The sequence below is a fragment of the Ammospiza caudacuta genome, chromosome Z (assembly GCF_027887145.1).
Source record: "Ammospiza caudacuta isolate bAmmCau1 chromosome Z, bAmmCau1.pri, whole genome shotgun sequence".
Taxonomy (NCBI): Eukaryota; Metazoa; Chordata; class Aves; order Passeriformes; family Passerellidae; genus Ammospiza; species Ammospiza caudacuta.
In genome coordinates this window covers 53,927,328-53,954,620 of record NC_080632.1, presented here as the reverse complement: position 1 = coordinate 53,954,620, position 27,293 = coordinate 53,927,328, and the positions used below count along the sequence as shown (strand labels likewise).

General features: G+C 41.3%; 1 protein-coding gene across 2 annotated transcripts in view; it reads left to right on the top strand.

Moving 5' to 3' along the window:
- PARP8 (poly(ADP-ribose) polymerase family member 8) overlaps positions 1 to 27,293 on the top strand; it is a 116,498-nt gene that overhangs the window by 32,869 nt on the left and 56,336 nt on the right. For both annotated transcript variants that reach the window (XM_058823770.1, XM_058823769.1), the window contains exons 3-4: positions 21,891 to 21,928; positions 26,931 to 27,020. In XM_058823770.1, the coding sequence (XP_058679753.1) occupies positions 21,891 to 21,928; positions 26,931 to 27,020 (128 nt within the window). The remainder of the gene's footprint in view (positions 1 to 21,890; positions 21,929 to 26,930; positions 27,021 to 27,293) is intronic.

The window sequence follows — 27,293 nt, the reverse complement described above, 5'->3', positions numbered from 1 at the left end:
TAAACTTGATTAAATAAATACGTTTATCTAGTAAGTAAAGAGAGAACATGGAAAGGAATTCCTGCATTGTCACAGACACCCTTAGAAAGCAGTGACTTTGCAACACAGCAAAGCACTAGAGAAAATTGTCTCAAAGTAACAAACAAGAGGTACTTCAGTAAAATTAATGTATATTCTTATTGCATTGAAAATGAGCATATGTGGCTTCCCTCTTAAGCTAAGAATAAGGCAGATCTTGATTTATCAAGAAGTGTAGGACCCAGGATAGCCTGCTCAATGAAGAGCGTAACTTTGCGTCTTGCCACACCCAGAAGTATTTCTATTTGATGCTTGCTCCTTCCACAGTGGCAGGCAGCATAGTGTACTGGCCTGCCCCTTGTCTGGCCTTGTCCTCTCCTGCCTGTGGCAGCAGGGAGGCACCCAGGGTGATGGCAGAAGGGATGCTAGGTGTGCAGGATGCAGCGTGGCTCTCCAGGTTCTGCTGCAGGGATACTGCATTCTGGAGGTGTTTAATAAAGGGGTACTGGAGAGGAAGCTGTGCCCAGTCCCTCTTATAACCATCTGATGAGCTTTCTGATCCCCCCTGAGACAAGCTTCCTCTGCACCCCCGCCTTTCAAAAAAACTCTGTCACCCTTTACAACTCACTAGAATTTCATTACTGCCCCTGCAGAATGCTTTGCTATTGCTGGGAAAGACTGAGCCTGTGCTGCTGAGAAACCATGAGTCAGCTTGCTCAAGGGAAGGAGGAGGAGGCAAGGAAATCTCCTTTTATGATGAATCTTCCCACACTTCCTGCTGTTTCTGTTTTGGGCACACTGGTTCAGAAGCTGTGGGCTGTTTTCTGCCTGGCTCTCAGTGTGTGAAAATTGTTCCTTTCCTAAGAGGGATCACCTACTTGTCCTGATATGAGGTGACAGTATCCCACGCCTTTCTCCATCTAGAACAAAAGGGATAATCTTTCATCTCCACTCGAAGCGAAGCACGGTGTCATGGGGGAACTAGGGCAGGAGAAAGCCCTTGCTGAGCTCTGTAGAGTTTCAGAGTCCAGCAATGTTAGAGAGGTTTTCTGAGTCACTCTTTACTCTGAGAGGCTGTTGTTTAGTCTAATCCTGTGGGATAAATATATTCTCATTAAATTCACAGGGGCTCACATCCTAACTTAACTAAGGCGTGACTGGACTCACAACACTTAACAGCAAAGAGTTATTTTGCAAATAGTATACCATACATTTGTGTAGGTTATTCAGTAAAAAACCGAACTTCTGCCTCTTTGCTTGGAAGGTCATATTCTGAGGGTGAGTACAACAGTGCTGAAATGGTTTTAATATAATATGATTCTGGATAAAAATGATGACAAAGAGGTAGCAAAACAGTGCAGTTCACTTGCTGGAAACATCTTGCAAGTGCTTCAATTATATTTCATGCTCGAGTTGAGAGCTGCTACAATAGTGACAGGAGGAGAAAAATAGAGTTGCTTCATTTCTTTTCTCCCACCCACGGACATTTCTCAGTGTGGAAAATGAGTCATCAAGAAGAGGTATTTTTACTTTGCAACAGACATTAGAGAAATGTTGATCTTCAGACAAGCTGTGTGTCAATTGATCTACTAGGCAAGAGGTCTGATCCTGCTTGCACAGACTTTATTTCTTTTGGAACCAAGGAGCAGCCAGCAGAGACTCCCCAGGATTCACAGTCAGCTCAGGTGTGGCTCCCACTGTGGCAGCTGTGTGGCATGGCTGATCTGCGGACTGGGCCAAGTGGCTGGGGTCTGAGTCTGCTTTGACAAAGCTGGGGTAGATCCTCAGCAGAAGCTGATGGTCGCAGGCGCCTCTGCAAGCCCTGCCCCAGCCCATTGGCAGTGCCATGGTGGGTGTGCCAGCACAGGGCCTGCTTGCCAGCTCTGCCTCAGCTCTGTCAGATATGGCCAGGGACATCTGTTACTTTTGGAGATGTAGACTGATGTATCACAGCTTTCAAGAAGGTTTTTAGAAGTCTCCTGTCACAAGTGAAAAGTTAGCATCAACTAAATCATGAGGTGGCCTCTTGGTTTGAGAATATAATCATATGGGATGTCTGGGCATGCTGCTTTTTGCCATCTGAGAATTTGAGCACTTAATCTACTTTTAATTTGTATCTTATTTTGGTGTGGAAGGCTTCAATATAATGTGTAACAAACACAGGGATTTTATCTGTCATTGCTAAAGCATTTTGCAGAAGGGGAATAGGAAACTTGAGGCTCAAAGCCATGTAAGGGAGTTAATCAAATCGATCTGCAAAGCGCAGATCTCATCCTCATTGCTTCTCACTAGACCACACTTGGATTCCTCTAAGCTCTTCAGAGGTGCTGGTGGCTCAGAGGATTGTAAAACAACAAACCTGCAACCACAAACTAGTATTTCTCACACCCAAGCTAGTATTTATCACCCAAAATAAGTTTTTCTGGCAAGCCAGTGTTACTGTTGAACTAATGTTTTTCCCTTTTGCTACCTTGAACTTTTGTTAATATTTACTCTCAGTCACCAAGTTTGCACACATCTGGAGGGCTTTCTGTGTTGTTCTGTCGGGTTTGCACAGTCACGTTTTGGTAGCAGGCAGATTACTAGGGGGGGCTTCTGTGAGCAGCTGGCAGCAGTCCAAGATGAATGTGCTGCTGGTCTATGATGGGCTTATCAGAAAAGGTATTAATACCTCTGTGATATTTAAGAAGGGAAAAAAAAGTTATTGCATAGATGTAATTGCAGCCAGAGAAGAGAGGAGTAAGAAGATGAGAGAGGAACAGCTCTGCAGGCCAAGGTCAGTGCAGAAGGAGGGGCAGGAGGTGCTCCAGGTGCCAGAGCTGAGAGTCCCCTGCAGCCTGTGGTACAGACTGTGGTGAGGCTGCTGTGCCCCTGCAGCCCATGAAGGAATCCAGGTATTCAGAGATCCATCTGCAGCCTGTGAAAAAGACCTGCAGTGAAGGAAATGGGTACCTGGGAGACGAGGAGGCTGTGACCCCATGGGAAAGCTCTGCAGGAGCAGAGTCTAGGCAGACCCGTGGAGAGAGGAGCCCACGCTGGAGCAGGTTTCCTGGTAGGATTTATGACCTTTGGGGGACCCACCCTGGAGCAGCCTGTCCTTGAAGGACTGCACCCCATGGTAGAGAACTTGCCCATGGGATGGACTCATGTTAAAGAAGTTCATGGACAATTATCTCCCACGGGAGGGACCCATGCTGGACCAGGGGAAGGACTCCTCTCCCTGAGCAGTGGCAGGAGCAATGTGTGATGAACTGACTTAATCCCCACTTCCCTCTGCACCATTATGAGGGAGGAGGTAGACCCTTCCTCGTAGGAGGAGGGAGAGGTGGAGGAAAGGTGTTCTTAATTTTATTTTAAATACTGTGGTCTGATTTTGATTAATAATGGAATTAATTTAATTTCCCCAGTGCGAGTCTGTTTTGCCCATGATAGCATTTGGTGGGTGATCTCTCTCCCTGTACTTATCTCATGAACCTTTCCTTACATTTTCTCTCCCCTCTTCTCTTGTGGAGGGGAGCGATGGAGAGGTGTTGGTGGGCACCTGGCATCCAGCCGGGGCTAACTCACCATGATAACTGATTTTTGGAAGTTTGTGAGCTGTGAGGATTATAGTAAGGATATCCTTAACCACGCTTTGGTGGCTATATAGTTCTTTTTTGGGTATCACATAAAGAGTTGACACTTACTTGTGTAGATCCAGTGCAAAGACTGTGTCTGCCAGTAGCCAGTAGTTAATTGTGGTAGCCTGCCAAAGGTGAGGCTGACACAGCTTGGTGTCACTAAGTCCAGCAGGTAGTGGGGTTGGGCATGTACAGGTCTACATCTCTCTATGACTGCCCCCCATCCTGCTCACCAGCTAGGCCAGCTTGCTGCTCATGAGAGGCTTGCTGCTCATGCTTACCCAGTGCAGGGCAAGAAAACAGCAGTTCTGATGGCACAGGGCCACCCTCTTTTATTCCCTCGTCCCTCTGTTTCCCCATGCTTGTTGCTGTTACCCTGTTGCTCTGTTTTGTTGCCTTCCTTTGGTCGTTACCATTGCAGGACTTCAGGAGTTCCCAAGTGCACTTCCCAGGAGCCTGGTGAAGTGTCCCCTGCCCTGGCAGTAACCTTGCACTTTGGAAGATAGTGCAGGAAACACGTCCCAGTGACCCATGGTGTTGGGTGCCAGCCCCCAGCCGTGGAGCCAGCAATCCCTGGCTCAGCTGTGGCTGCCCTGGTACTGCCCTGGTCAGAGCAGCTGCTGGCCTGCCTTCCCTGGCTGGTGTCACTGTGAATGGCCATGGTCACCCAACTGGCCAGCAGCCCGAGCCCATTGCCAGTACATCTGCTCAGAGCTCCCCCAGGGAGCTGCATGTTGCCACCAGTGGCTTTAGCTCTAGATCTTGTCATAGGTGTCCATGGTGTGTGAAAGCTGTGGGGATTTCCCTCAGCTGCCGAGTTGTACTGACTCATTAGGCTGTTTCCATATGTTTTTATTTTTCTATTAATAACTTTTATTAATAACTTCTAATAATAGCTTTAATTTTTTCCTAGGCAGAACTGAACTCCTTGAACCCTTGCGTCAGTGTATTTAAATTGTGATTTGAGTGCAAACTGAATTTTTTTCCTCCTTTTTTTTTTTTTTTTTTTTTTTTACTTCTTCTTTGGCTAGATCTCAATAGATTGTAGAGAAGACAGCTCGCTTGCATTTCTTGTCCTGTACTTTCACTTACTGAGACATCCCCTTGCCTGATCCTCTGTGAAGCTTTGTAACCACATAGAAGCAGTTTTTCCCTGTGGAAATGGATGTCAGGGCTCGCACTGGATTTAGGAAGAGCTCTATTTAGAAATGTAATTGCTAGGCTTTCCCATTTCATATTACTCTCCATGTCTTTCAGTCTCACATGTTCTCTGGGTTAAAGCATATCCTTTCCTTGCCCCCCCTGTTACAGAAGAGGGGCCAGCAGGGTGTACTCAGCTCTTTCTTTATGAAAGGACGTTAATTTCTCTCTGTGGATTTGAAAGAAGAGGTGCAAATAGAGAGACAAAACAACTTTTGCCTTAGAATTCTGTTTTTCTGAGGTCACTGAAGGGATTGCATGACCCTGAAGAGAAGAATGGAGTCCTGTTAAGTACTTTATATGCCTATAGACCTCCAGTTTCCTGAATCAGCTGTTCCCTTTTTTTCATATTCACATTTAGGTTTAGACTGTAGTTTTTGCTTGCACAAATACTTTGATGAGAACAAATACAGCTCAGTGGAAATACATTGTGAGAGTAGTTGTTGCCTATGTTTTCCTACTTTATTAGGCACATTTACAGTATGCTGCATTCTTGTTTCTCTTCTGATCTAATAAAGTAAAAATAGTACATCAAATTAAATTAGCTTCATTCTATACTTACTCAGTAGTAGATGAAGTGTCTTGCAGGATCTGCTTTTTATTTTTAAAACAAATAAAACAAATGAAATGCAGTTATTTCTCAGTAATTTCATTTCTTTCTAATTATAATTTTCAGAGGCAAGTGGTTTTGATATTAGAAAGATTATGCTGATGTTCACTAGGTTAGAATGACATGGTGAATTCACAGAAGGGGAGGAACAACAAATTGTTTGAGAGATTGAATTTGAATTACCGTAATTTCTCATTAAAGCCTGGATTCATTAGTGAAGTATATCAAACAAGGGCAGTTTTCTTTCTCACATTTCAGTGTGATCTGTGTTGCAAAGAATGTTTTCAAAAGAAATAGAACTAATTGTGTAAAGCGAAGGATTTGTTTTTCTTTAGATTAAAGTCACACAGTCACTCTGTATGATCTTTTTCTTTCAATTTTGCCTACCAGTTTTCTATAGCATTGCTACATCTGTGAGCTCTGTGTTGGCTTTGCTGCTGCTGCAGAGCATTTGGCAATGTTGGGATGGTGGCTGGGGAAGTGTGCTCAAATTCAGTAAAGTCTTGTGTGATTGCGCTGTCCCAGTTGCAAGAGAGGTATAGCTATGCCTCTTCTTCCAGTGGAATCACTTCTTGCTCCCATTGCCTCTTACGCTCTTTACAGACATAACATTACTAAAATGTCAATCTTTTAAAAATACAAACTAGTTACCACACATCTGGCTCTCTTTGCAGTTTAGTAAATGTGAGGACAGCAAAATCCCCTTGCTGTGAGACGCAGTGGCAGTTGCATGATCAGCTGTCGTGACCTGATGTTTAGTGGAAGTTTGGTAAAAATGCAGGAGTGTTCTGAAGGTAAAGCTCAAAGTCTTTATTTTATTGAAAGTGGAGTCGCTTCCATGTGAGCCTTTTCACTCTTCTGAAAAATGGAAGTGGCAGGATTTTGCAGTGTGTGGAGGAACAAAGCTGTGTTGTCTGCATTACGTGGATTTTATTTTCATTGCATAATGTACTCATGGGTGGATACACCTAGCTAAAGTAGGCAAGTGGTCAATGTAACATTCTGGTTGGGTGTCTGATGATTCAAAAACTGTAGCAAAAGTCAGCCAACCTACCTATTGGGAAATGGGTAGTAAATCACCTACTGGGATTGAAAGTATCTGTATTTGGCAGGAGACTATCAATGTGAAAGACTGGTACCCTGTGGATAACAATAGTTTTGGTGTCATTGAGGAACGTACTGTGGGGAAGGATGGTTTCTATCTTGTACCTGTGATGGAAGAGATCTTTTGTAATCTATCACAGACTGTCTGTGGGGCTTACGCAATTGGGTGTCATTGCTGAGTATTTGTTTCCCACTTGGAAAACAGAACCATCAAGGAAAATACCTCCAGGTAGAGGCCCAACCAACAGCACAGCACTCAGAAGGTTACAACCAGGCCACATCCCATGTGCCACATCCGTGTGCACCCTACATCTCTCCAGAGATGGCAGCCCTACCATCCCACAGGGCAGCTGCGGCTGTCCCATCGAGGTGTTGTCCCAACACCTTTGATAGTGTTTCCCCAAGGGCAGAGGCCCAGAGAGAATGCAGCTGCAAGAACAAGAGCTGTGTCCTCTGGTGGTCCACCAGCTACAGAAGTTGGGAGGAGTAGGGGAGGAAAAGTTTATTTCTGTTCCCTTTGACTCAGAGTTTTGGATCTGAGTAACTTGGGGTGAAATAGTCAGGGGTTTGTGTGGTGGTGGTTGTAGTTTGGGGTTTTGGGTTTTTTTTTGTAAAACTTGAAATTTATTTGCATATACTACTAACTCCATTGTTATTGAATGTTGTTAAATAAAGCTTTTTATCTGATTGAGTAATTTAGGTTAAATTTTGTTTGACTTTTCCTTTGAGCACTGGGGATCTTGCCCTGGAAGGTGCTGAATAACCTTATGCTCCCACAGCCTTCTCAGTAGGAGCTGAGAGCACTGCACTGCCCCAGGAGGTGGCTGGATCTTCATGAGGCCAGGTCACACATAGTCTAGCATAATTTAAAAATAGGATGAAGGTTTTCAAATGTTTTTTAGTTAATGCGTCATGGCCCTCCTACAGTAATAGTTTCTATGGCTTAATATATCACCGTAAGTATTTTGTTTATTAGTAAAATCTTGCTAAATTTTTCAGGCTCTTTGTTACTCATGTCCTTTTGTGAAAGAAGGCTGCTATTTTTCCTTTTAATTTTGCTGGTGCAAATAAGTGGTACTGCTTTACTGTTCCATTTCACCACAGGCAATAATTTCAAATGGTTACACCACTTCTTTTGGGCTTAATGACACTGTCAGATGATGGAAAGTGAGTGACCTTTCAAAATGGAGTGAACTATAATCACTCTGCCACTGAGTTCCTGGTTTTCTGTTCTGGAAGAAACAGCCCCCACAGTGACCTTCTAGCACCCGAGGGGGCTGTGGGAGAGAGGGGGGAGTTTATTGATCAGGTGCTGGCATGACTCACATCACCAGTGCCTCTGTAATAAACAGTCCTGTAAGCAGGTGAGCAGTTTGACCCCTGCATGTCTGCTTGTCACTTCTCCAGGGGAATTCATTTGAGGTGAAAATGTGGTGTACCCACCACAGGTGCCAGTATACTTGACACTATGTTAACAATACTTGTGCCAGCATTACCTGAAGGTTTTTTCATGTGAATTCTCTTTCCTCAGGACCCCAAGCCTCAGATTTGAAAAACAGCCTTCACATGTGCTGATACTTAGGTTATTTGGGCTCTTCCTACTCGTAACTCTTTGTGGTTGGGTGTTTGTATGTTTTGTGTGTCCTGATGTGCCTGAGGTGACAGTCTGTATCTTGGCAAAACTGACCCAGATTTTAAGATGTAGATGGCTGAATCAGATTTTTTTAATCTCTATATTTAGGTTCCTCTGTACAATGGCCTCAGTAAAAACAGGATGACAAGCACTTGCAACTGCATTACTGTTTCCACTGATGCTTTCTGTGGAGTCTGGGCCACTGCTAGCTGAGCAGTCCTTCAAGTCACTGCAAATGTGTGTGGTGTCAGTGAGACATCCATCTTAGTGTCTGATCCTTCCTTCTTTCATTCTGTTGGTTAATTGGTTTTGTTCTCTTCAAGCCATCTAATTTTTCTTTACATTAATTCTTCATAGCTCTGTCTTTATTAAAGGCTCTGAGGAGATCTTCAGATTAAGAGCTCTGTGTTAGTGAAAGGCTTACTGGTCTTAATCTCACATTAGCAGAAGACTGACATTTTCTGGCTGTGTTTGCTTTCATTCTCTAAACTTACTAGAAATGCTTAATAATAGAATGCCTGATTACAAAACTTACACTTTACAGGTTGTTTCTCATCTTTTGGATGCTTTCCATATTTTGGTGATAATTTTGGTGGGTGAATGTGCTAAATAGTACAGTCAGAGCAAAGAGTAAGGAAGATGAAGGGAGTGCATCATCATGTTTGACAATTTTAAATTGCAAATTTGCTCATGAAGAAGAAGAGAGAAGGATAAACTTTCACTTTTTTTCCTGAGGGTTTTGCCTGTGAAGTTTCATGGGACCAGGATTTCATTGTGTGTTTTAAAAAGCATGTACCAAGTTTGAGTACCTTAGGATGAGTTCTGTTTTGCAATTTTCTCAAAGGTATTTAAATGCTGGTCTCATAAAAGGTGCTTAGGTAGCCATATCCCTTTTCAGATACTTGAATTTCTACTGAAATCTGCAACAGAATGGAAATTTTTGTACCTTAGTGAGTACATTGCATTATCTAAAATGGTGGGTATGTACTGATGGTATTTTCAAGGGAATATGAAGTTTAGTTTTCTAACTGCCTTTTCTGCACAATTATTGTTGACCAATTATTTTTAAAATCTGGACTCTAAGCCTTTTTTTTTCAAAACTGCTGATGGTTCCTGCTGATTTCTCTTGGAGATGTAGTGGTTCAGCACACATGAAAGGTAAATCAATGACTATAAGGCTTTGTAGTTACAGATCGCTTTTTGAGAAAGTGTGCATTTTTTCTTGCTGGGAGGCATATAACAAGACACAGCTGGGAATAGAACTATCTCTGCCTTTGCAAGAATACAGGGGCTTCCTAAACCATTGCTTCATCTGGCATGTAATTAGTTTTTTGAGAAGACAGGGATCTAATTAAGACTGGTAGAGAGTTTTATTAATTTTATCTTTACAAATTAAAATGGTATTTAAAATCTTAACTACATGTTGGGGTAGGGTACCAGTGTTACCTGTTGTTTTTTGTTCTATAGTTTGCTTAGCATTTTCTGTAGGAATGTCTGCCAGGCAATATTCAAATATGGTATGTTTGGATATAGTATAAAATTATAATTCTATGAACAATCATGCGTCTTGAAGCATTCTTTGGCTCAAGAACAGCCCATATATTTAAAATTGTTATTTATTAGATGAGCTGCTACTAAATATAGCTACATTAAAAAAAAAATTCTGTATGCTCCTATTGCTTTCTGTCAGGAAGAAGAAACAGATTGTGTGATATTCAGGATTAGCTAAAATTTGTGAGAAGGTGGAAGAACTGTTTCAGATCCTCGCCAATGCTGCCACTTCAAATGTATAAAAAGCTCTTGAACTGAAATTCCCTGCTGCCGTTATTCTGCACCCTCTTGAAATATAGTACTGGGTTATGCTTTGAATTTTTTCCCTGAGTCACATTGAGAGTTGTCAATGTCGTATTCAACCTACAACTTTGCTCTCTGAGCTACTAGTGAGAAAGAGAGGTAGCGTTTTGCTCATTAACATTTTACTCATGGAAATTAGCAAAGGAAACACAGTTGTTAGTTACCTTGCAATTGCAAAATGTTTCCATTAATTTTACTTAAATTCCTTCTCCATCTTGGCTTTAAATGGTTATGTGATTAGCCCTCTACCCATTCCCTGGAAGACTAACTCAAAATTTAACGGGGTTCTCCATTTCTGATGCTCAGTCAAGTTATACCTTCTCCCCTAATTTCACATGGGTACGGCTTGCCATTTTTCCCTGGGCCGTTGTGTAAAAATTACACCCATCTTCATGCTGGCATACTGCAGAAGGTGCTGCAGTAGTCATGACATTTCCTACCATGCTTGCTCAGTGATTTGCCACACTCTGTTGACCCGGCTGTCTGGACCCACATAAATATTTTTGATCACTGTCCGTTCTTCCACATTTGTGGTTGTTTCTTGATGTTGGCTGTATTCCCCTCAATTTACTGACATCTTTCTAATTTTAAGGATATCAGGACTGAATATCGTGTTAGAAGTGTATCTGTGCCCTCAGACTGAAACTCTCGTACCTGAAAAGAAAGGAATAAAACCAATATTTCCTTGTCATCTCATACTGAATTTTCATTTTATTTGCTGTTTGTGAGTGCATGCTCTTCCATGACCATGGTATAGTGGCGGAGATAGGTATCCCAGTGAGGCTCCAAGTGTGAGGAGTGACCTACTCTGCTTTTCACGTTGCACCTTTCATCCCTGTAATTCTTGAGTCTTTTGGGCAGAGGAGACAAACTCCACTGGCATTGCCCCAGCCATGTAGCCCGTCCTTTTGTGTCTCTAACCACAGGAAACAGAAAGGCTTTGACCATGTTAGTGTAATGGGACAGGAGGATGAGCCAACCCCTCAGGTTTGCAAGCAGTCCTTGCATCTGTGAGCAGGAACAGCAGCTGTTGCCTTGGATTTAAATGCGTGCTGGATATGGGACAGTGCTGTACCACAATATAGACATTTTCAGAGATGCTGGACTTCATCATAATGATCTGAAGATGGGACTCTGTGTAACTGTAAGCAATAAGCAATAGAAAAATTACTGGCTGTAAATTTGCCAGTGGTCCTGAATTATGTGAATGGATTGTATTGGCATAAATGAATTACTATGGACAATTCCACAGGTAACATGTATTAGAACTCTTGCTCTATAGGATTTTGTCATGTTGAATGTGTGCACTTTTGGTTTAGAATCGTTTTAAAAGCAATAGTTTGACATTCAAGTAATATATTTGGAAGTTAAACATTAAATTTGTACTAAGGATAATAGAACCTGAAAGCATGGAAAATAGAGAAAAGAATAATTTTAGTTCATAAATACAGTGTTTCAGCTCTACCAAGAAGTATTCATGTTTGACTTTAGAGGTGAGGGGAAAAGTTTGAGTTCTGTGAGATATATCAAAAATGGATAAGAAAGAGTGTTTAAATTTGTTACTTTTTCCTTGCAAGCAGTGCCTACTGCACACCTCATTAGATAAATGAGCAAAATGCCAACTAATTAATGAATGTGTAGAGTGTTCAAAGGACAATGCCTTAGACTTTCCTCCTTTTCTGAGCACTGCATGCAAAGGAAAGGAGCTCTTCTGCATGTCAGGGATATAATGAAGTTAAACAGTGAATATCTCCAGGGATTTATATGGGCTTAATTTTTGGTTTTCATTACTGCTAAGATGCTGAAAATATAAAATTATCTGGTAAAATTTCCTATGTCAAGATTTTCTCTTCTTGGATAACTATAACCTGTTCAGTTTGTAGTTTACCTTGTGCTTTGGGTTTCTTTGGTGGTTGTTTCTTTTTTGTGTCCTTCTATTTTAGTTTGAAAAATAACAACATAAAGGCTTTGTACAGGGGCTGGACAGGGTGTTACTTGTCAATTGATCTGAATTGAAAATCTGATTACTTGAATTACAACCATAGGACCCTCAAAACAGACTTCTAGTGGGATCAATGTAGATTAAGCCCTTATGGCTTTAAAATAAGTCTTAACTGGCTTCAAAAAGAGCATATCACAGTGTCTTCTAACAGCAGTGCTCTAAAATTAAAAGGTGGAAGCTGAAAAGAGAAAAAACTTTCTTCTCGAAAACCACTCCCAAAAAACCACCCACAAAACCATGAAGAGCAGCAAAAAAAAACCCCTGAAACCCCCCAAAAACCTTAACTAAAACAAAATCAGCCTCTAGAAAGGACATGGTGGAAGAAAATGGACCCCGTGATGTAAATAAGGTGGCCAAAGGCACATGATGCTATGTGATGCTCTGGCTGCTGCAGAGCTGGGCCAAGAATTTGCTGTCCTGAGCTGTTTTTAGTGCTCTGTTTCCTGAGGAAGACTGAAATTGGATGAAGAGCTAATGGGGAATACGCAGGAAGAATGCAAACCCACAGGATCTGTGGAGAGAAAGAATACAGACCCCACAAGTACAAAAAGCATCCACGCTGGGAGGAGGGAGCTGCACCTGGTCAAACAGGGCAGCTTTACAAACGGAAGGCTTTAGTAGTTCTCAGTGAAATGGTCAGATTCTGGTGCAGTCTGGTTGTGGGCAACCTGGTTTTGCACATGCAGACATACTTGTGTCACTACAGGACACGAAATAACACGATGCGAACACGGGACTCTCCAAGGTAAAAATAAGAGCATTCCATTTCGGACTACAGCATTTATGGATTTCTAAAAGTGACAGTGGATTGGAGGGTAACAGTGACACTGGACAAACTAACTCCATCAAATTTCTCCTGCTCCATAAAAGAATGCAAAACAATAAGTTATTTACATAAAGTATGTGAGAAAGTTCGTTACAAGAATGCAAACATCAGAAGGCTTAGAAAAACTTTAAAAAACAGAGCAACATACTTTATTGTACCTCCTTCCAAATGACACACAGCACATACATTTCTCCCCCCTCAAAGTGTTCCTGATTTCCTAATTTTACTTTTGAAAGTCCCCTCACGTTTGCTAAAGTAATGATCAATCATGTAGAGTTTGATGTAGTTACTAGAAGTTTTTGTGCCTTCTTCATTGGAGGCTTTGCTAAAGGGGAATTTTGGAGCTGCAGTTTTCTGTGCCCCCTTTATTTGAATGACATGCTAAATCCAGCAGGGCTTTGTGAGTAACATTCCCCATTTGATTCAGGTGCAATTCAGTTTCATGAGAAGACCACTAGCTGAATTATTCTTAGTGACAAATGCAAACTATAATAATTTTGACTCACTGACACTGCTCATCTCTCTTTGGAGTAGGTCTGATCTGTCATCAATAGATGTGCTTGGGACTTTTTGTATGTCACCACACACGCATATTCTCCATCATCCAGAGGAAAAGATTACTCAGAATCACTTGTTGTTCTTTTCTGTATAATTGGTGGTGCATCATGGGGAGTTACGATGTGTGGTGAAGGGGGCTTGTGCACAAATTTCAATTCTTTATGGGTATCTGTCTATATCTAGCAGCAAAAAATAGCTGTGACTAATGCTGGGTCATCAGCTGTTGGATCACAAAGAATACGGAAACTCATTGAACTGCAGTGTTTCAGGAGATCTAAAGTGGCCTGAATATCTGTAAAAAAAATTGCTGAGATGCAGACATGTGCATTCAAAACATTTTAAAGAGTACTTCAAAAAGTGTTTTAGAAATCCATGAAGATTGTTTCAATAAAGAATCTAGAAAATGGTATGGATGTGAAATAGTTGGCAATCCAGTTGTGTAGCAATATGCAAATACTAATGAAAAAAAAAGAAAAAGAGTGCTCAAAAAGGTTTGCATCCTTTGGAATACATACCAAAATTCTTAGCAAAGCAAGGAAGTACTTGTTTCTAGAAAATAACAGAAGTGTGGTAGGGGGCCAGAAGTCTCTTATTTTCTGTGCAACTTGCCTGTAATCTTCTTTGACAAGTACTATAGTCTCCCTTGGACTTCAGTGGGATTTAGTTCAAGTTCTAAATTCTGTAAAAGAAAATAAACCAGTCTTTAATATTGTGAGATTATTCTTTCTGTGCTTGACTGACAGTCACTTTTTTCATAGCTGTGCAAATGTATGCATGAAAACCCAAGTCCACCTCCTTTTAATTTTTGTCTCATTTGTGGCTTCTGATGCTTTCTCCCAGAATATAAAGTTGTTTTTCGCTAATCATTAATGTATTTAATGGCATCAGTTTTAAAATCACTGCTTTCAAAAAAGGTAGAAGTCCTGTGCCTTGGTAGCTATTTCCCCATGTGAAAGAACAAAAGCCTGTATAATTATTTGTATTTTAAAAAAACCTTCTGCAAATTTTTATTTCCAGAAGCGTATTATGAGATAGGCTGTCTTGTATGTTTCTAACGGTCGTGACTCTAACATTGTTTGTCTGTCAGTGTGTTTGGAGATGCACATCACTTTGTGCTTAGTGTTTTATGCATCTGAAACATTTACTTAGTGCTGTTTATGGTTTTGTCACATTACTGAGACTTTATTGTAAGGGTATTGTGAGTGAGTGGAGTGCAGCACACACTGATTTGTACTGCCTAAGAGTATTCGTGGATTCACTAAGTGTTGTGAACTTTTTTTATTATTTCCCTCAGCTTTAGCAAGGCTTTGGCCACTGTCTCTCCCAATACCTTCGTGGCAAGGTCAGGGAGTGTGGGCTGGACGGGAGAACTGGCTGATTGAGGGCTGGCTGAAGAGCTGATCCCAGAGGGTTGTGATCAGTGCCACAGTGTGCTGTCACCAGCGGGGTACGCAGGGGTCAGTACAGGGCTCGGTAGTGTTTAATGTCATCGGTGGCTTCGAGGAAGGGCAGATGCCTCCCCAGGGAGTTTGCTGATGACACAAAGCTGGGGGGGAGTGGCTGATACCCCAGAGAGCTCTGCAGCCCTTCAGAGGGACCCCAACAGGTTGAAGAGGTAGGCAGAGAAGAACAATCCAAAATTCAGCAGGGTCCTGCACCGGTGGGAGGAATAACCCCAGGTGTCAGTACAGGCTCAGGGCTGACCTGCTGGTCACCTTCATCTCCTGTGGAGAAGGACCTGGGGGTCCTGGTGTCCACAAGCCAGCAAGGCAGTGTGTCCTTGTAGCCAAAAATGACAATGGTAACCTAGGGTGCTTTAGGAAAAACATTGTCAGCAGATTAGGGAGGTGATTCTGCCTCTCTTCTCAGCCCTGGTGAGGCGCATCTGGAGAGCTGTGCTGAGTTCTGTGCTCTTCAGGACAAGAGAGACAAAGTGGGGACCCTTTTGAGAGACTCCTGGGGCTGCTCCAGTGGAAGATGACAGAGATGATCAAGGCATCTCTGTTATGAGGACAGACTGAGAAGGCTGGGCCTGTTGAGCCTTGAGAAGAGACCCCATCAGTGCCTGTCAGTGTCCGCAGGCTGGGGTCAGAGCAGGTCCAGGCAACAGGACAAGAGGCAACGGGGCAGGAACTGATGCCCAGGAAATTCCACCTGAAAATGAGAAAGATCTTTTCTGTGCTGGTTACCAGGCACTGGCACAGGTTGCTCAGAGAGGCTGTGTAGTCTCCTATAAAGGAGATGTTCAAGGGCCATTTGGACACAATCCTGTGCCTTGTACTTTGGGGTGATCCTGCTTGGCCAGGGAGGTTGGACCAGATGACCCACTGTGGTCCCCTCTGGTCTGGCCCCTGCTGTGACTCTATGATATGTAACAGACTAATAGCACAGCTGAGGTTTGAAAAGGCCTCTAAGATCATCAAGCTCAACTCTTAACACATTACCACCATGTTCACTAGTAAACCATATTCCCAAGTGCCATATCCGTACACTTTTTGAATACTTCTGAGGATGGTGCTTCCACCACTTGCCTGGGAAGTCTGTTCCAGTGCTTAATCACCCTTTTAATGAAGAAGCAGAACAAAATTTGTGTTATATAATTGTAAATGTACATTTATAAATACATTCTAAAAGTCTCCATATTTTTTTGCTGGAGACAAAAGTGAATACTAGCAAGAGTTGTTTACAAAATCTGCCAGGTAAGAAAATGCAAAATGCTGCCATGGTTCTGTTTCTGAATATGAGCTTCAGTGGACCACTTCCTCAGCTGATGTGTGCCAAGTGAGATACAATCTTTTAAAAGCTCCAGAGTAGAAATCAAGATTATTTTTCCCATACTTCTATTTTTTTAAGAGCTCCACTGAAATGTAATGAAGTGTTTCTCAGCACAGCACTCATATATATCAAGTGATGGAGTATCTTGCTAATTTACTTGTTCATAAGCTATTGAAAAACCTGACATTTATCTTTCACTCATACTTGCAGCAGGTGAACACCAAATGGAGAGGTTTCATTAAGTTTCTTTGTCATAGCTATAGTAATTTTCCCTTATTTATCATTTATTGTTAAAGTTATTTTGTTTGCTCTGTTTTCAACATAAAATGAAATGGTTTTCTCCAGGCTACGACTTTATAAGACTTGTCTTTTGGTGGTGCCCATCAAACAGGAGATACCTTTTTGCCATTGAAAATTGGTGCTTCTGGCTTGTAAGTCTCTTCTGCTGTTATTTGCATGCATGTAATCTACACACAAATTGGAAGAATGGCTTGACATTGGTGTCTTTTGCAGTGTGTTTAAATATTAGTTTTGAATTGTACTTCTCTTCACATAGTCTAATTCACCTAAGGTCAGTTACAACAAAAAAAAATTGGGTTTTTTTCTCTGTTAACGAATCCCATTTTTTGTGTAAATAGTATACCCTAATGTTCATCTGGTCAATACCTAAATACCTTCATCTGCCGGTTCTCAAGGCATTTCTTCAAAGGTCATCTATTTCAGAAATGCTATTTGAAAGTTTTGTTTGGGTGCAATCCCACAGTTTGTCTTCCAAAAATCATAATTTCTACCCTGTATTTGTGATGTGATTTATTGTCAGGTTATAAGGTTTCAAAGTGGATCTCAGAATAGAGAGTGTTGAGAGTGGCTTGTGTTCATGGTGAAAGGCTTTTTGGAACCAGTTTTATTTTGTTTGAGGACAAAGGCTGGTCAGAAGTAAAGCAATATGAATGGTCTGGTTTCAGGATCAAATGCTGGTCTTATTGAAGTAGAAAAGGACACTAAAGGCTGTGACAGTAACAGGAATCCCCTGAAGAATTTGTAAGCATTTTCAAAGATAAGAAAACAAAAACTTGAAGATAGAAGTATTTACTGTATAATTATTGAGCGTTCATGCAATGTTGCTCTGCTGTGGCATGTTGTGTGCAGATACTGAAAATGTAAGAATCTTGTGAGTTCATAGCTAGTAAGTGGTGAAAGAATACAATTCCACTTGCATCTTCTGAGCTATATCTTATTCCTTTCTACAGTTTCACCCAGAAAAGAGTAAAAGCATGTTGTGTGTATGATGTACTTTCAGAAATAGTATGTAGATCATTAAAGAGGTCCTTTGGCCCAAAGTTGTCACCAGCATAATTTTTTTTTCTTTTGTATGAAAGTTTCAGTCATATTTTTTTCATTTCACCAACTTGTTCAAAACCTGACTCTGGCATATAATCAATACCACAGTAACATTTCTTATTTCAGGTTTATCCATAGCTTGCTTTGCTGAGCTTTAGTATCCTTCTTTAGTGATAAAATTTTGTGCTGATTGCATTACATCATTGATGAGCTAGATCTAAGATTTTGATGTATCATAAACAAAATCTCTTCTGAATTCTGTAGCTTCGGATGTATTATGGTTAAGTCCTATTTACTCCTTCTTTTGTATTTTGTTATAGATTGGCATTACCATCAGATTCCACATGAAAAATAATCTTGTTTTCTTTCTTCATCAAGTTTGCTAGAAAAAATATTAGGACATAAAGATCTGGCTCTAATAGAGATGACTAAAACTGGAATAGAAACTAGATCACAATTTCCACACTTAATAAGGCAGTAAGTCAGTTGTTGCCATGGGACAGAGCTGGTTGAATTGTCATGACTATTCCATAGTCATAAATCTTAGACTTGCACCAGATGCTTCACACTGTTCCTGCTGTGCAAAACAGCTGGAAGTTCAGCTTAAAGGATTTCTTTCTTAGAGAGAAACAATGGGTAGCATGGAGCTGATAACCCGAAACTGATGGGAAGCTGCATCCCAGAGGCAGCATTGCTGTTATGGCTTTAGGATGTGTATCTGATTATGGGGTTCGTATCATGATGGGTAAAACTGCAGTTCAAGGCTCAGGAAGCAATCTTACAGATGGATATAGGGAGGTGAAGCTGGTCGGTTTCCCTTTTATGAATGTGCTTTGCTGCAGTAACTTTCGCTTTGCTCTCTTTTTCGGTTTTCCTGAGTATTTTTCTTTGCCCTGGAGATGCAGTTTTGGGGTAACATTTTGCCTGGGAGTATAATCAATTAAGACTTTCTACTCCTTTTTAACTAGCTTTGAGAAATGGTAGTAATGTCAGATGAAGATGAATCTGCTTATTTTGTATTCAGTTGGGAAAGATTAATTTAAAAAATAGCAATTACATGGCGCATACCCATCTGGTTGATGAATTAGTTCTCCAGTGGAGATGAACTCTTGCATAATAATTTTTCTGTAGAAGAAATAGATATGGTTAAAACACATTGGAAAATTCTTGCAATGAGACCCCTGTGAGTAAAATTGTTACTAAGCCAAGGCTGTCGATGTTAATACTATTTCAAGCAATAAGAAGTCTACATTAAAAACATGAAACATGACAGTTCCCACTAATTTCTCTTGTAGTACTTTACTATTGTCAAATAACAAAAAATTTTACTAGGCCATTTCGAGTATGAAGCTTGTTCTAAGCTTAGGGGTTCAGAAATATATGTATTGCAGGATGTCTTCTGTAGAGGGTCAGAGTAAAACAGAAACAGCACCATCATGGAGGCTTTGTTTACACCCAGGAATTTAACTGTTCCTGTAGCTAAAGCAATATAACTGAATGAGCAATGGTGAACGTGTTTATGGGAATAGGAATAAATTATACTGCTGTAAGCTGTATTTAGTGACTGCAATAAGGGTGTGCTGAGGAGCTGCATTGCCAGAAGGAAAAATCATTTCCCTCACTGGAATAATCATGTTGTACTTCTATGTGAGGGCCAGGCCTAAATTAATTCCAGTTGCATTTGTGAGTTCTTAAATGAAAAAGCTGCTTCAAGAAAGGCTTTCTTTGGCTTTGGGAGGATTTGACACTGAGAGGTGTTGAACATCTGCATCTTCGCTGAAGTCTGTGCTGTTTAAGGTGCTGTAAGTCATCACAGTCGTGTGTTTGTGGCTTGGTTCTAAATCTTGTTCAAGTCAGTGGGAAAATGCTTGGGTGGCTGGAGGACAGGAAACCCTTGGGAGACCTTTGTTTGCCTGGCATATCTTGTTCTCTGACAACCAGGTGTGCAGGCAATAGGAAGCAGTTTATCCTGAGAGCAGAAAAATGTGCTGAAGGGTGACCGTATGTAACAATCGCAGAGGAGAGCTCAGACAAAAATCCAAGTTTTGTTTTGTTCAGTAGTTTCATTTCCACTTTTTGCTTCCATGATCCACATATAACTAAGAGGAGTTGACAAGCTGAAGCAAAACACTACCACCTCTCTCTGGGGGAGGTGGAGTGGATTTATTCTCCCCGTTGCTGGATTCACTGGGCTCTGGGTCAGATCCCAAGTTTGAACAGTCAGGTTTGAGCCTATTTCTAGCTTGCATTTTCCTTAACCTTTTAATTTATTCCTCCTCACAAGACAAACAGTTATGTTGTTTGGTCACTAGTTTCCGTTTGGCAGCACCACAGCTGCTGCTGGCAGAGCTAACCACATGATGAAGAAAAAGGAAGAGAAAACTCAGTTCCATTGGGTTTCTGCACATGAAGACATTGACCAAGCAGAAGTTAGCTTTGAAATCAAATCCAGCTTCAAAGTTAGGTTAGTTTGCTGATGTCTTTTCCCAGCTGAATTTTGAGTATCTGCACTCAAGAGGTTGGGAAACCCTTCAGTCCCTGTTCTTGTTCTCAGTATTGGGACAAACCCATACCCAGAAATTCTGGAGGCAGCAAAGAGGTGTGCAAGCAGCCAGTCAAAAAAAGTAAGGCTCTTTCACTACCTCTTTCAGTAGTAGAAGGAAGAAGTCATGGTTACAAATGTTTCTAGAAGCTGGGGTTTGCTGAGAACAGGCATGCAGCTAAGTTCTCAGGAATTTTTTTGGGGTATTCTGGCTTTTTATCTGCATCACAGAGCAAAATTCTCTATATATGACTGCACTGAGATATAACATTTCCTTATTTTGGAATATCTCCTTATTTAAAATAGTGATACTATACATGGTGACAGATTATTTAGATTTAAATAACCCAGTCCTTAGGAAAAATACTCCAATATGAGGAGATACAGATGCTGCCTATTCAAAATATCTAAAACATAATTAAACCAGAGAAGTGATAAAATGTTGAATTTTTACAGTGATGGGATTTTAACCAGCAGTTGTGTGGCAAAATCCGTGGTCAGCTGTAATAAATGCTCCTTCTGCTTCAATTTGTGAGAACATTTGCAGCTGTTGAAGAAACAGGCATCTTTGTGTCTTAGTCAAACAATACATAAAATATTCCAGAATAGATGGTGTGCAGAAACAGGTGAGAGAGCTGTGTGTTAATAGATTGACTTGCAGAAGGAAGTGTGAGGGAATTGATGGCCTCTTACAGTCACTGGATTGTGAAAGTGGAACTCATTTAATGGAAATCCTTGAGAGAGAAACATTAAAAATCATACCTGGCTTCAGTTTCTTGTCTACATGGAAGCTGTATTCATGTCATTTAGAAAGATTGTATGAACCAATTTTCAACAATTTTTCAGCAAGTGCAATGCATACCAAAATTTCTCAAGAAGACTGTACTATCCTGCTTTGACTTAACTCACTACAGAGATGAGCCCACACCATATATTATTTAAATGTGTAAGTTGACACAATATATAGGATTTAGAATTGGAGAGAATATGAATTATACAACAGAAACCTTTCAGTGGGCTTCATAGTTGAATGTTTTTATTCCAGAAATTAAGACGGACACTAAACTTAAAATCAGAAGGACTTGGTGGGTAGTTAGATGGCTGAGCAAATCATCACGCCTATTTGTCCTGCTCTCAGCTGCGAGTTGAGTGAAGATCTCATTGGAACATAGGGAAAGCAGATGTAACTGAGCTGCAGAATCAGGATGGTGGTTTTGAGTGGCTGTTTTCTGATGAAACAGATTCAGGGAATCCACGTAGTGAAGTTGCTCTTCAGTGTGACTGTGGCTCTCTCAAATTTTAATTTGAACACAGATTGACAAAAGATATAGATACTATGTAAAATAAAGAGTTTTGATGGAAGGAAGGAGCCCAAGACATCCAGATCCTTGTACAACAATGAGAAAGACTCCTGCTGAGTCTTGAGTCAACTACAGAAACCAGATAGAGGAAAAACTGGGCTTTACGAGTTCTCTCGTTCTGGTGTTCAAAGAGTGACCTTTTTTTTTAAATCAGAAGTGAAATGTTACTCTAAAGGGAATATAATGCAGCCTTGATACTCCTTTTAAGAACACTGAAATCAGGATATGCCAGTTTAGCAAAGTAAGCTTTCAAAATGGGCATGACGCTTTTTATTTTCAGCTGAGCACTTCAAAAGCCATCAAAATAGATGTTACTTCTGTTCTGGAAACTGTCAGGAAGCTATAAATAAGCATAAAATAATACAGGAGCAGGAAAAAGTGTTGTGCCAGCAGTTAATGTTGTTGTTTCTAATTTTGTTGTTGTTTTTTTTTCTTCTTTTTTACAGTGTGTCCTATTCAGTGCATGTCTCTGAGGATTACCCAGGTACAGTGCAACATCCTTGCCCGTGACACATGCATATACATGTTACCACAGTTTGCTATATACAAATGAGAATATCTGAAAGGGTGTTGATGTCTTCCGGGTGCATCTTGTACTAATCATTTTCCATTAGTTAAGATTATTTTCACGGCCACTTCCCCTTTTCAGGCATCATTTATCACCTGGGTCAGGGTGAGAACACAGGTTCACAGGTTGTAGCTTGGGGTGCTGGTGCCAACGGGGGTAGGAGTGAGAAAGTGCCTAGCTTCTCTTTGGCATGCTGGATGAAGCTGTATCTCTGAGGAGCCTGAGGAGGCTGGCGCAGGGCCAGCAGAGCAGTTCCTTGTGCTGGAGGCCCTGAGGAGGCTGCTGGGGCTCTCCAGGTTAAGCCTGCAGCTCTGTGCCTTCGGGGTCAGCCCGAGCCAAGCGCTCATGTGCAGCTCCTTGGTAGGACTGGCTCACAGAGGGGCTCCCAGCTGCCCAGCACAGCCCCCCTTCAGCGCTTTGAGCTGGGCTGGCAAAGGTGTTTGTGTACCCACGTGGCCAGTCTCCATGTGGTGTGTTATTCTTAGGAGACAGAAGCAGGTAAGGACAAAAGCAAGCTCTCCGGGAGCCTATTTCCCCGGTTTCCTTCACAAAGACACTGCACAGATACTACAGGCAGCACAGGCTATCAGAAGCAGAAGAGGGAAGTGGGGATGACCGGTGCTGTGCAAGTAAAGGTTTATGGTAGTACTGTTGGACTGCAGCACATTGTGCACCTGTGATTATTTAACACTGTAAGTACTGTGAATGATATGAAACCCTCTGGCCTTTTTTGGTCTTTATCTGTCACTTTTCTGAAATGTTTCTCAAAGTATTGTTTCGTTTAGAAACTCTAAAAAAGTGTGACTTTGATCTTCTTCACTGATAAGCAGCAGATTATGTCTCATCAAAACACCAGTGTTTGAAGCAGATAGACAAAGAAATCAACAGTGGTGCCAAATAAATGGATTCTGTGAAAGAATGCTAAAACCTCTATTAGATTTATTTTTCTTACCAGTAAAAACTGTGGAGGGGAATATTATTAGTCTATTCAACATTTAGAAATGGGAGAAACTGAGATTCATAAAATGCGCAGTCATACCAGTGATAAATGGATTTACAGTTTACTGCATTGAGCTGACAATGAACAGAGGGACAAATAGTTGAAAAAAATCTTCACCGTGTGTTATTAACAGTTTATTCCATTAAATATCACAAAATTTGACCTCTGGGAACTTCTAAGTAAATGGTAAGCTGAACCACTGAAACAGCAACAGTTACTTGCACAGCACATGGGAGCTCATTTCCTGGCCAACTCTTCTGTCTGATAGACCTCAGAATTTCCTTCTGAGTGTTATTTGCAGCATGTCCTGATAGCCAACAAGCTTGAGTGACTTTAGTGTCCCTAAAACCTGATGAATATTCTGTGCCATCAGGCCCTGTATTTTAAAGGCAGATAGCAATTGAATATTTCACACTGTAGTTAGTTTGGAGCAGAGAGTAAATCAGTACATGTTTACTGATTAAAATCCAGCCCTTCAGGCCTTTAGAAGAGCTGACTTCATTCACATCTCAAGCTTTTGCAGGATATATGTGTGCTTTATGATGATGATATGTTCAGTGTGTTGGGAGCAATAAGGACTTTCTGCCATTTTGCAGCTTTGATCATAAAAAAAACTCATTCTGACTCAATGAGCCCAAATATTTGTCACTTTTTTTTGTCCTAAATTTCTAACCTAATGTTATTGCTGACTGTGTCTTCCTTCTCTGACATGTGTCTTAAGGAAGGTTTCAGGAATATATCAGGGTGTGATGGTGTCAAGTCTAGGAAGCTCTGTGCTGATGTCCTCAGCTGGAAGGTGTTCTTCAAGTACTGCTGCAAGGTGATAGAGTTCAGAGCAGCATGTGCTCTCAAATTAAATTTCTCACAGGATAAACCTTTACAGATTAAGGTTTAAGTCCATTAGTGCATAGCCACAGCAAACTTTTATCCTGTGTAGATTAAGACTGTGTAGTACAGAGTGGATCAGATTTGTAAATCCAAGACAAGGCTGCCAGAGTTGATCATCTGATAAATTGCTAATGTGTGCAATAAAGATATGAAAGTAGGTGACATTAGGCCATGATGCAATTGATGCAATTCAGCTAAAATGCTACGACCAAAAGTAAATTTGGATACTAAATGAAGAGCCTTGGGTAGTATACATACTCCCACAGCCTGCTTTGCTGTAATGTATGCAGCATCACCACTTTGGTACTGACAACAGTGTGTAGCTGTTGCTGAATTACTTATTGAAGCATCAAAAAGAAGCAGCTGGGTTTTAAATTGTACCTATGGAAACCGTAATGTGATGTGACAACTTTCAATAATGGGAGGTATTTGAATGTTTCATATTTAAGAGTGAAAGCTAAAAATGTGCTCACAAAGGCTGACTGAGGACTTAACGGTAATAGTGCTGGGACAGTAATGTCTGAAAGTTACATATCTATTGCTGGAATTGTGAAAACATAACTGAAAAGTTTAGAGCCAGGTAATAACAGTTTCAGCAAAGTATCACTGTAACAATTTTCTCATAACATTGACACAACTGGAGAAAATAATCCTTCTAAGGAGCAGTATAACATCCATGAGTAGACTGCAGTCCCACTTGCATGAGTGTATCATGACTCCTGTGGGAACCAGCAGTGCAGCAAGCATTTTGCTAATGAATTTATGTTCAGAATTATTTGTGTTGGCTGACAGAAACTTGTAGAACTGCTATAGTCTTTTATCCCAGTGATTTGTGGGTTACACACCTTTTTAGACATTGCAGCAGAGATGGAGAGAACCAGTTTGGCAGCTCATAGTTTGCTGCATTCCTCTGCTAGGTCCAGACACTGTGTCCTCCAGTGAAGAGGGTAAGTAGTCCTAGGTGTCAAGTGTTAGAAACAGGTTGTTGAAGAAAGCAAATCAAAGCTATTATCTTAATTTCAAGTCTCATCATATCGATGGAAGGAAAAAAAAACCCAAATAGCTGCTGAAAAGCAAAAGAAAAAAACCAGCTTGGCAGTGAAAGTCATGTTATCCAGCTGCCAAGAAAAAATTACAATGGATGTAAAAATACAGTTAAAATCTATAAAACCTGTAGCTGAGCAGTCCTTTTCCATATATGTATGTCTGTTCTGTACAGAACATACTCTGTTCCTAGTTTTCTGTACAGCAACAGGCTGTAGCACAATGATTCCCACTCTCCCTTCCATGTATGTGGTGTTAGGTCTTTTTAGAGCCAAATGATGGCCTCAGTTATCTCAGCTCATTAGACTCTATAGCAGTAACTTACACTCCCAAAACTGGGAAACAGATGTGCTTGTGTGGTATGTGCAAGGTGGACACGGATGTGATGGTGACGAGATGGAGAATACAGAGTCACGGCAGGGCTTCTTGCAGAGGGCAAGCTGCAGCTCTCCTGTGGCTGTAGCTCACAGCCCCTGCTGCCAATGGACAGAAGTGGGAGAAGGAATGAATGCTGACACAAGGCACCCTGCTTTGTTCACACAGTGCCATGGCTGTAAAACATGTCCCCGTGGCCAGTGTGTAGCTGAGCAGCCCCAGATGTTTTGTTGCGCCCACAGGAGTGCAGGCCTTGGGCCTCAGTGGTGTTGGCCTCCTGCAGCATTGCCTGCACACCGCCTGTGTGTGTGGAGCCAGCCCCAGATGCCTCGGATTGCCTCGCAGGACAGCATGGGCGTGGGAGTAGGCGAAGGTGTGGGGCAGGGTCAGGGCTGGTGGATGTGTGTGAATGTGGCAGAAAGGCTGTTTTACAGTGGCAGCCAGGAAAACCCATCTGTGCGCAGGGTGTAGCTGCTGCCCTGCCCGGCCTGGCGCACCGTGCGAGGAATGGCCGCAGCCCCGTGCTCCCTCTTGAGAAAGGTGGCCAAGAGCTGCTGTGATGCAAAGGATTATATTATAATGCTTTGCTCCCAAGTAATGTTAACACCTGCAACATTTCACTGGGAGCACTCAAAAGCTTTTGGGCTGCAGCAGTATGCCTAAAATTGCGTGTGATTTCGTGCACGTTGCTGGTGTGGGACACAAGTGTTTAAAATTATAATATGTAAGTCACTTTATCTGTGATTATCCTAATTGTTGGCCTTTTTGCTCTAGAGCATAGGTTTCAATTCAGCCCAGACCATTAGAAAACAAAGTATCATTACTTTCATAACCACTTCAGCAATACATACAAAATTAGCTCCTGCAGACAGTACAGAAGACCCCGCTGCTTCTTGGTGTTTGTTAGGAAACATTAAGTTGGAAAGAGAAAAAAGAAACCAAAAACAAAACAAAACAAACCAAAAAAAATAACCAAACCCAACAGACACATTCCTTGGTCTAATCCCTACATTTTTAAAGAAAATCTGGTGAAATAGTTATAATATTCATACATACCAATGTTTAGGTTAAGTGGGAGGGATTTCTGTTCTCCCTGAATCAGGGTGAAGAAAGGTTATCCACAGATTTGAAGACACTTCAAATTACCTTTATGAGACTAGGCAAAATGAGGCACAGGTATTTGGCATAATTGGCTGTTAACACCCAGCTCTCAGTGCAGCTTTCACTCTGCTTATTAGATCTAGCTTGAGTTTTGGTGTCAGACATAGCAAAAACCATAGAACAAGTATTAATTTTGGGAAAAGTTGGCCACCCTAAGCCTTATGGGTTGGTTCAGAGTAGAGTTTGGTGTGATTCACAAAAGCCATGACATCACACTCTATGGTTTTGCTTTATAAAGTTTGGGTCTGAATCTCCTGTACTTATAATATTTTTCTTTTTGTTAACAATTTCAAGGGATGAAATCCAAACACACCAGGAAGGTGGTAGTGCTCAGCTTCCCTAAGCATCTGGGGAGTGGTTCCTTGTGACAAAAATCTGGGATAGGAAACATTGGAAGGGGCTGACAAAACACAATGGAACTTCACCATGCAAAGTGTTTTTCTTTTGTAGATAACACTTATGTTTCCAGTTCTGATAACGATGAAGATGTGTTAGTTACAACAGAGCCAATTCCAGTAATTTTCCACCAAATTGCTACAGGTAATCCTATATCTATGGAGTTTTATCAAATTCATAATTTTGGAGGAAAGCAAAGATGTTGTCTGAATGTAGAGGGAGATATGATGTTAAAGGGTTCAGCTGTACAGTTTGCTGTTTTCTCCGGGCTTGTTCTAGTAAGTTGTCCAACATTTTAGAATAGAAGAAATGAAAATATTTCTTCTGGGGATCACTACAATTGTGTGCAGAATGTATTTTTTGCTTTTAATGTCTTGCAGCCTGTGCTAGAGCAATTCCCCTTGAATACAGCTAGAG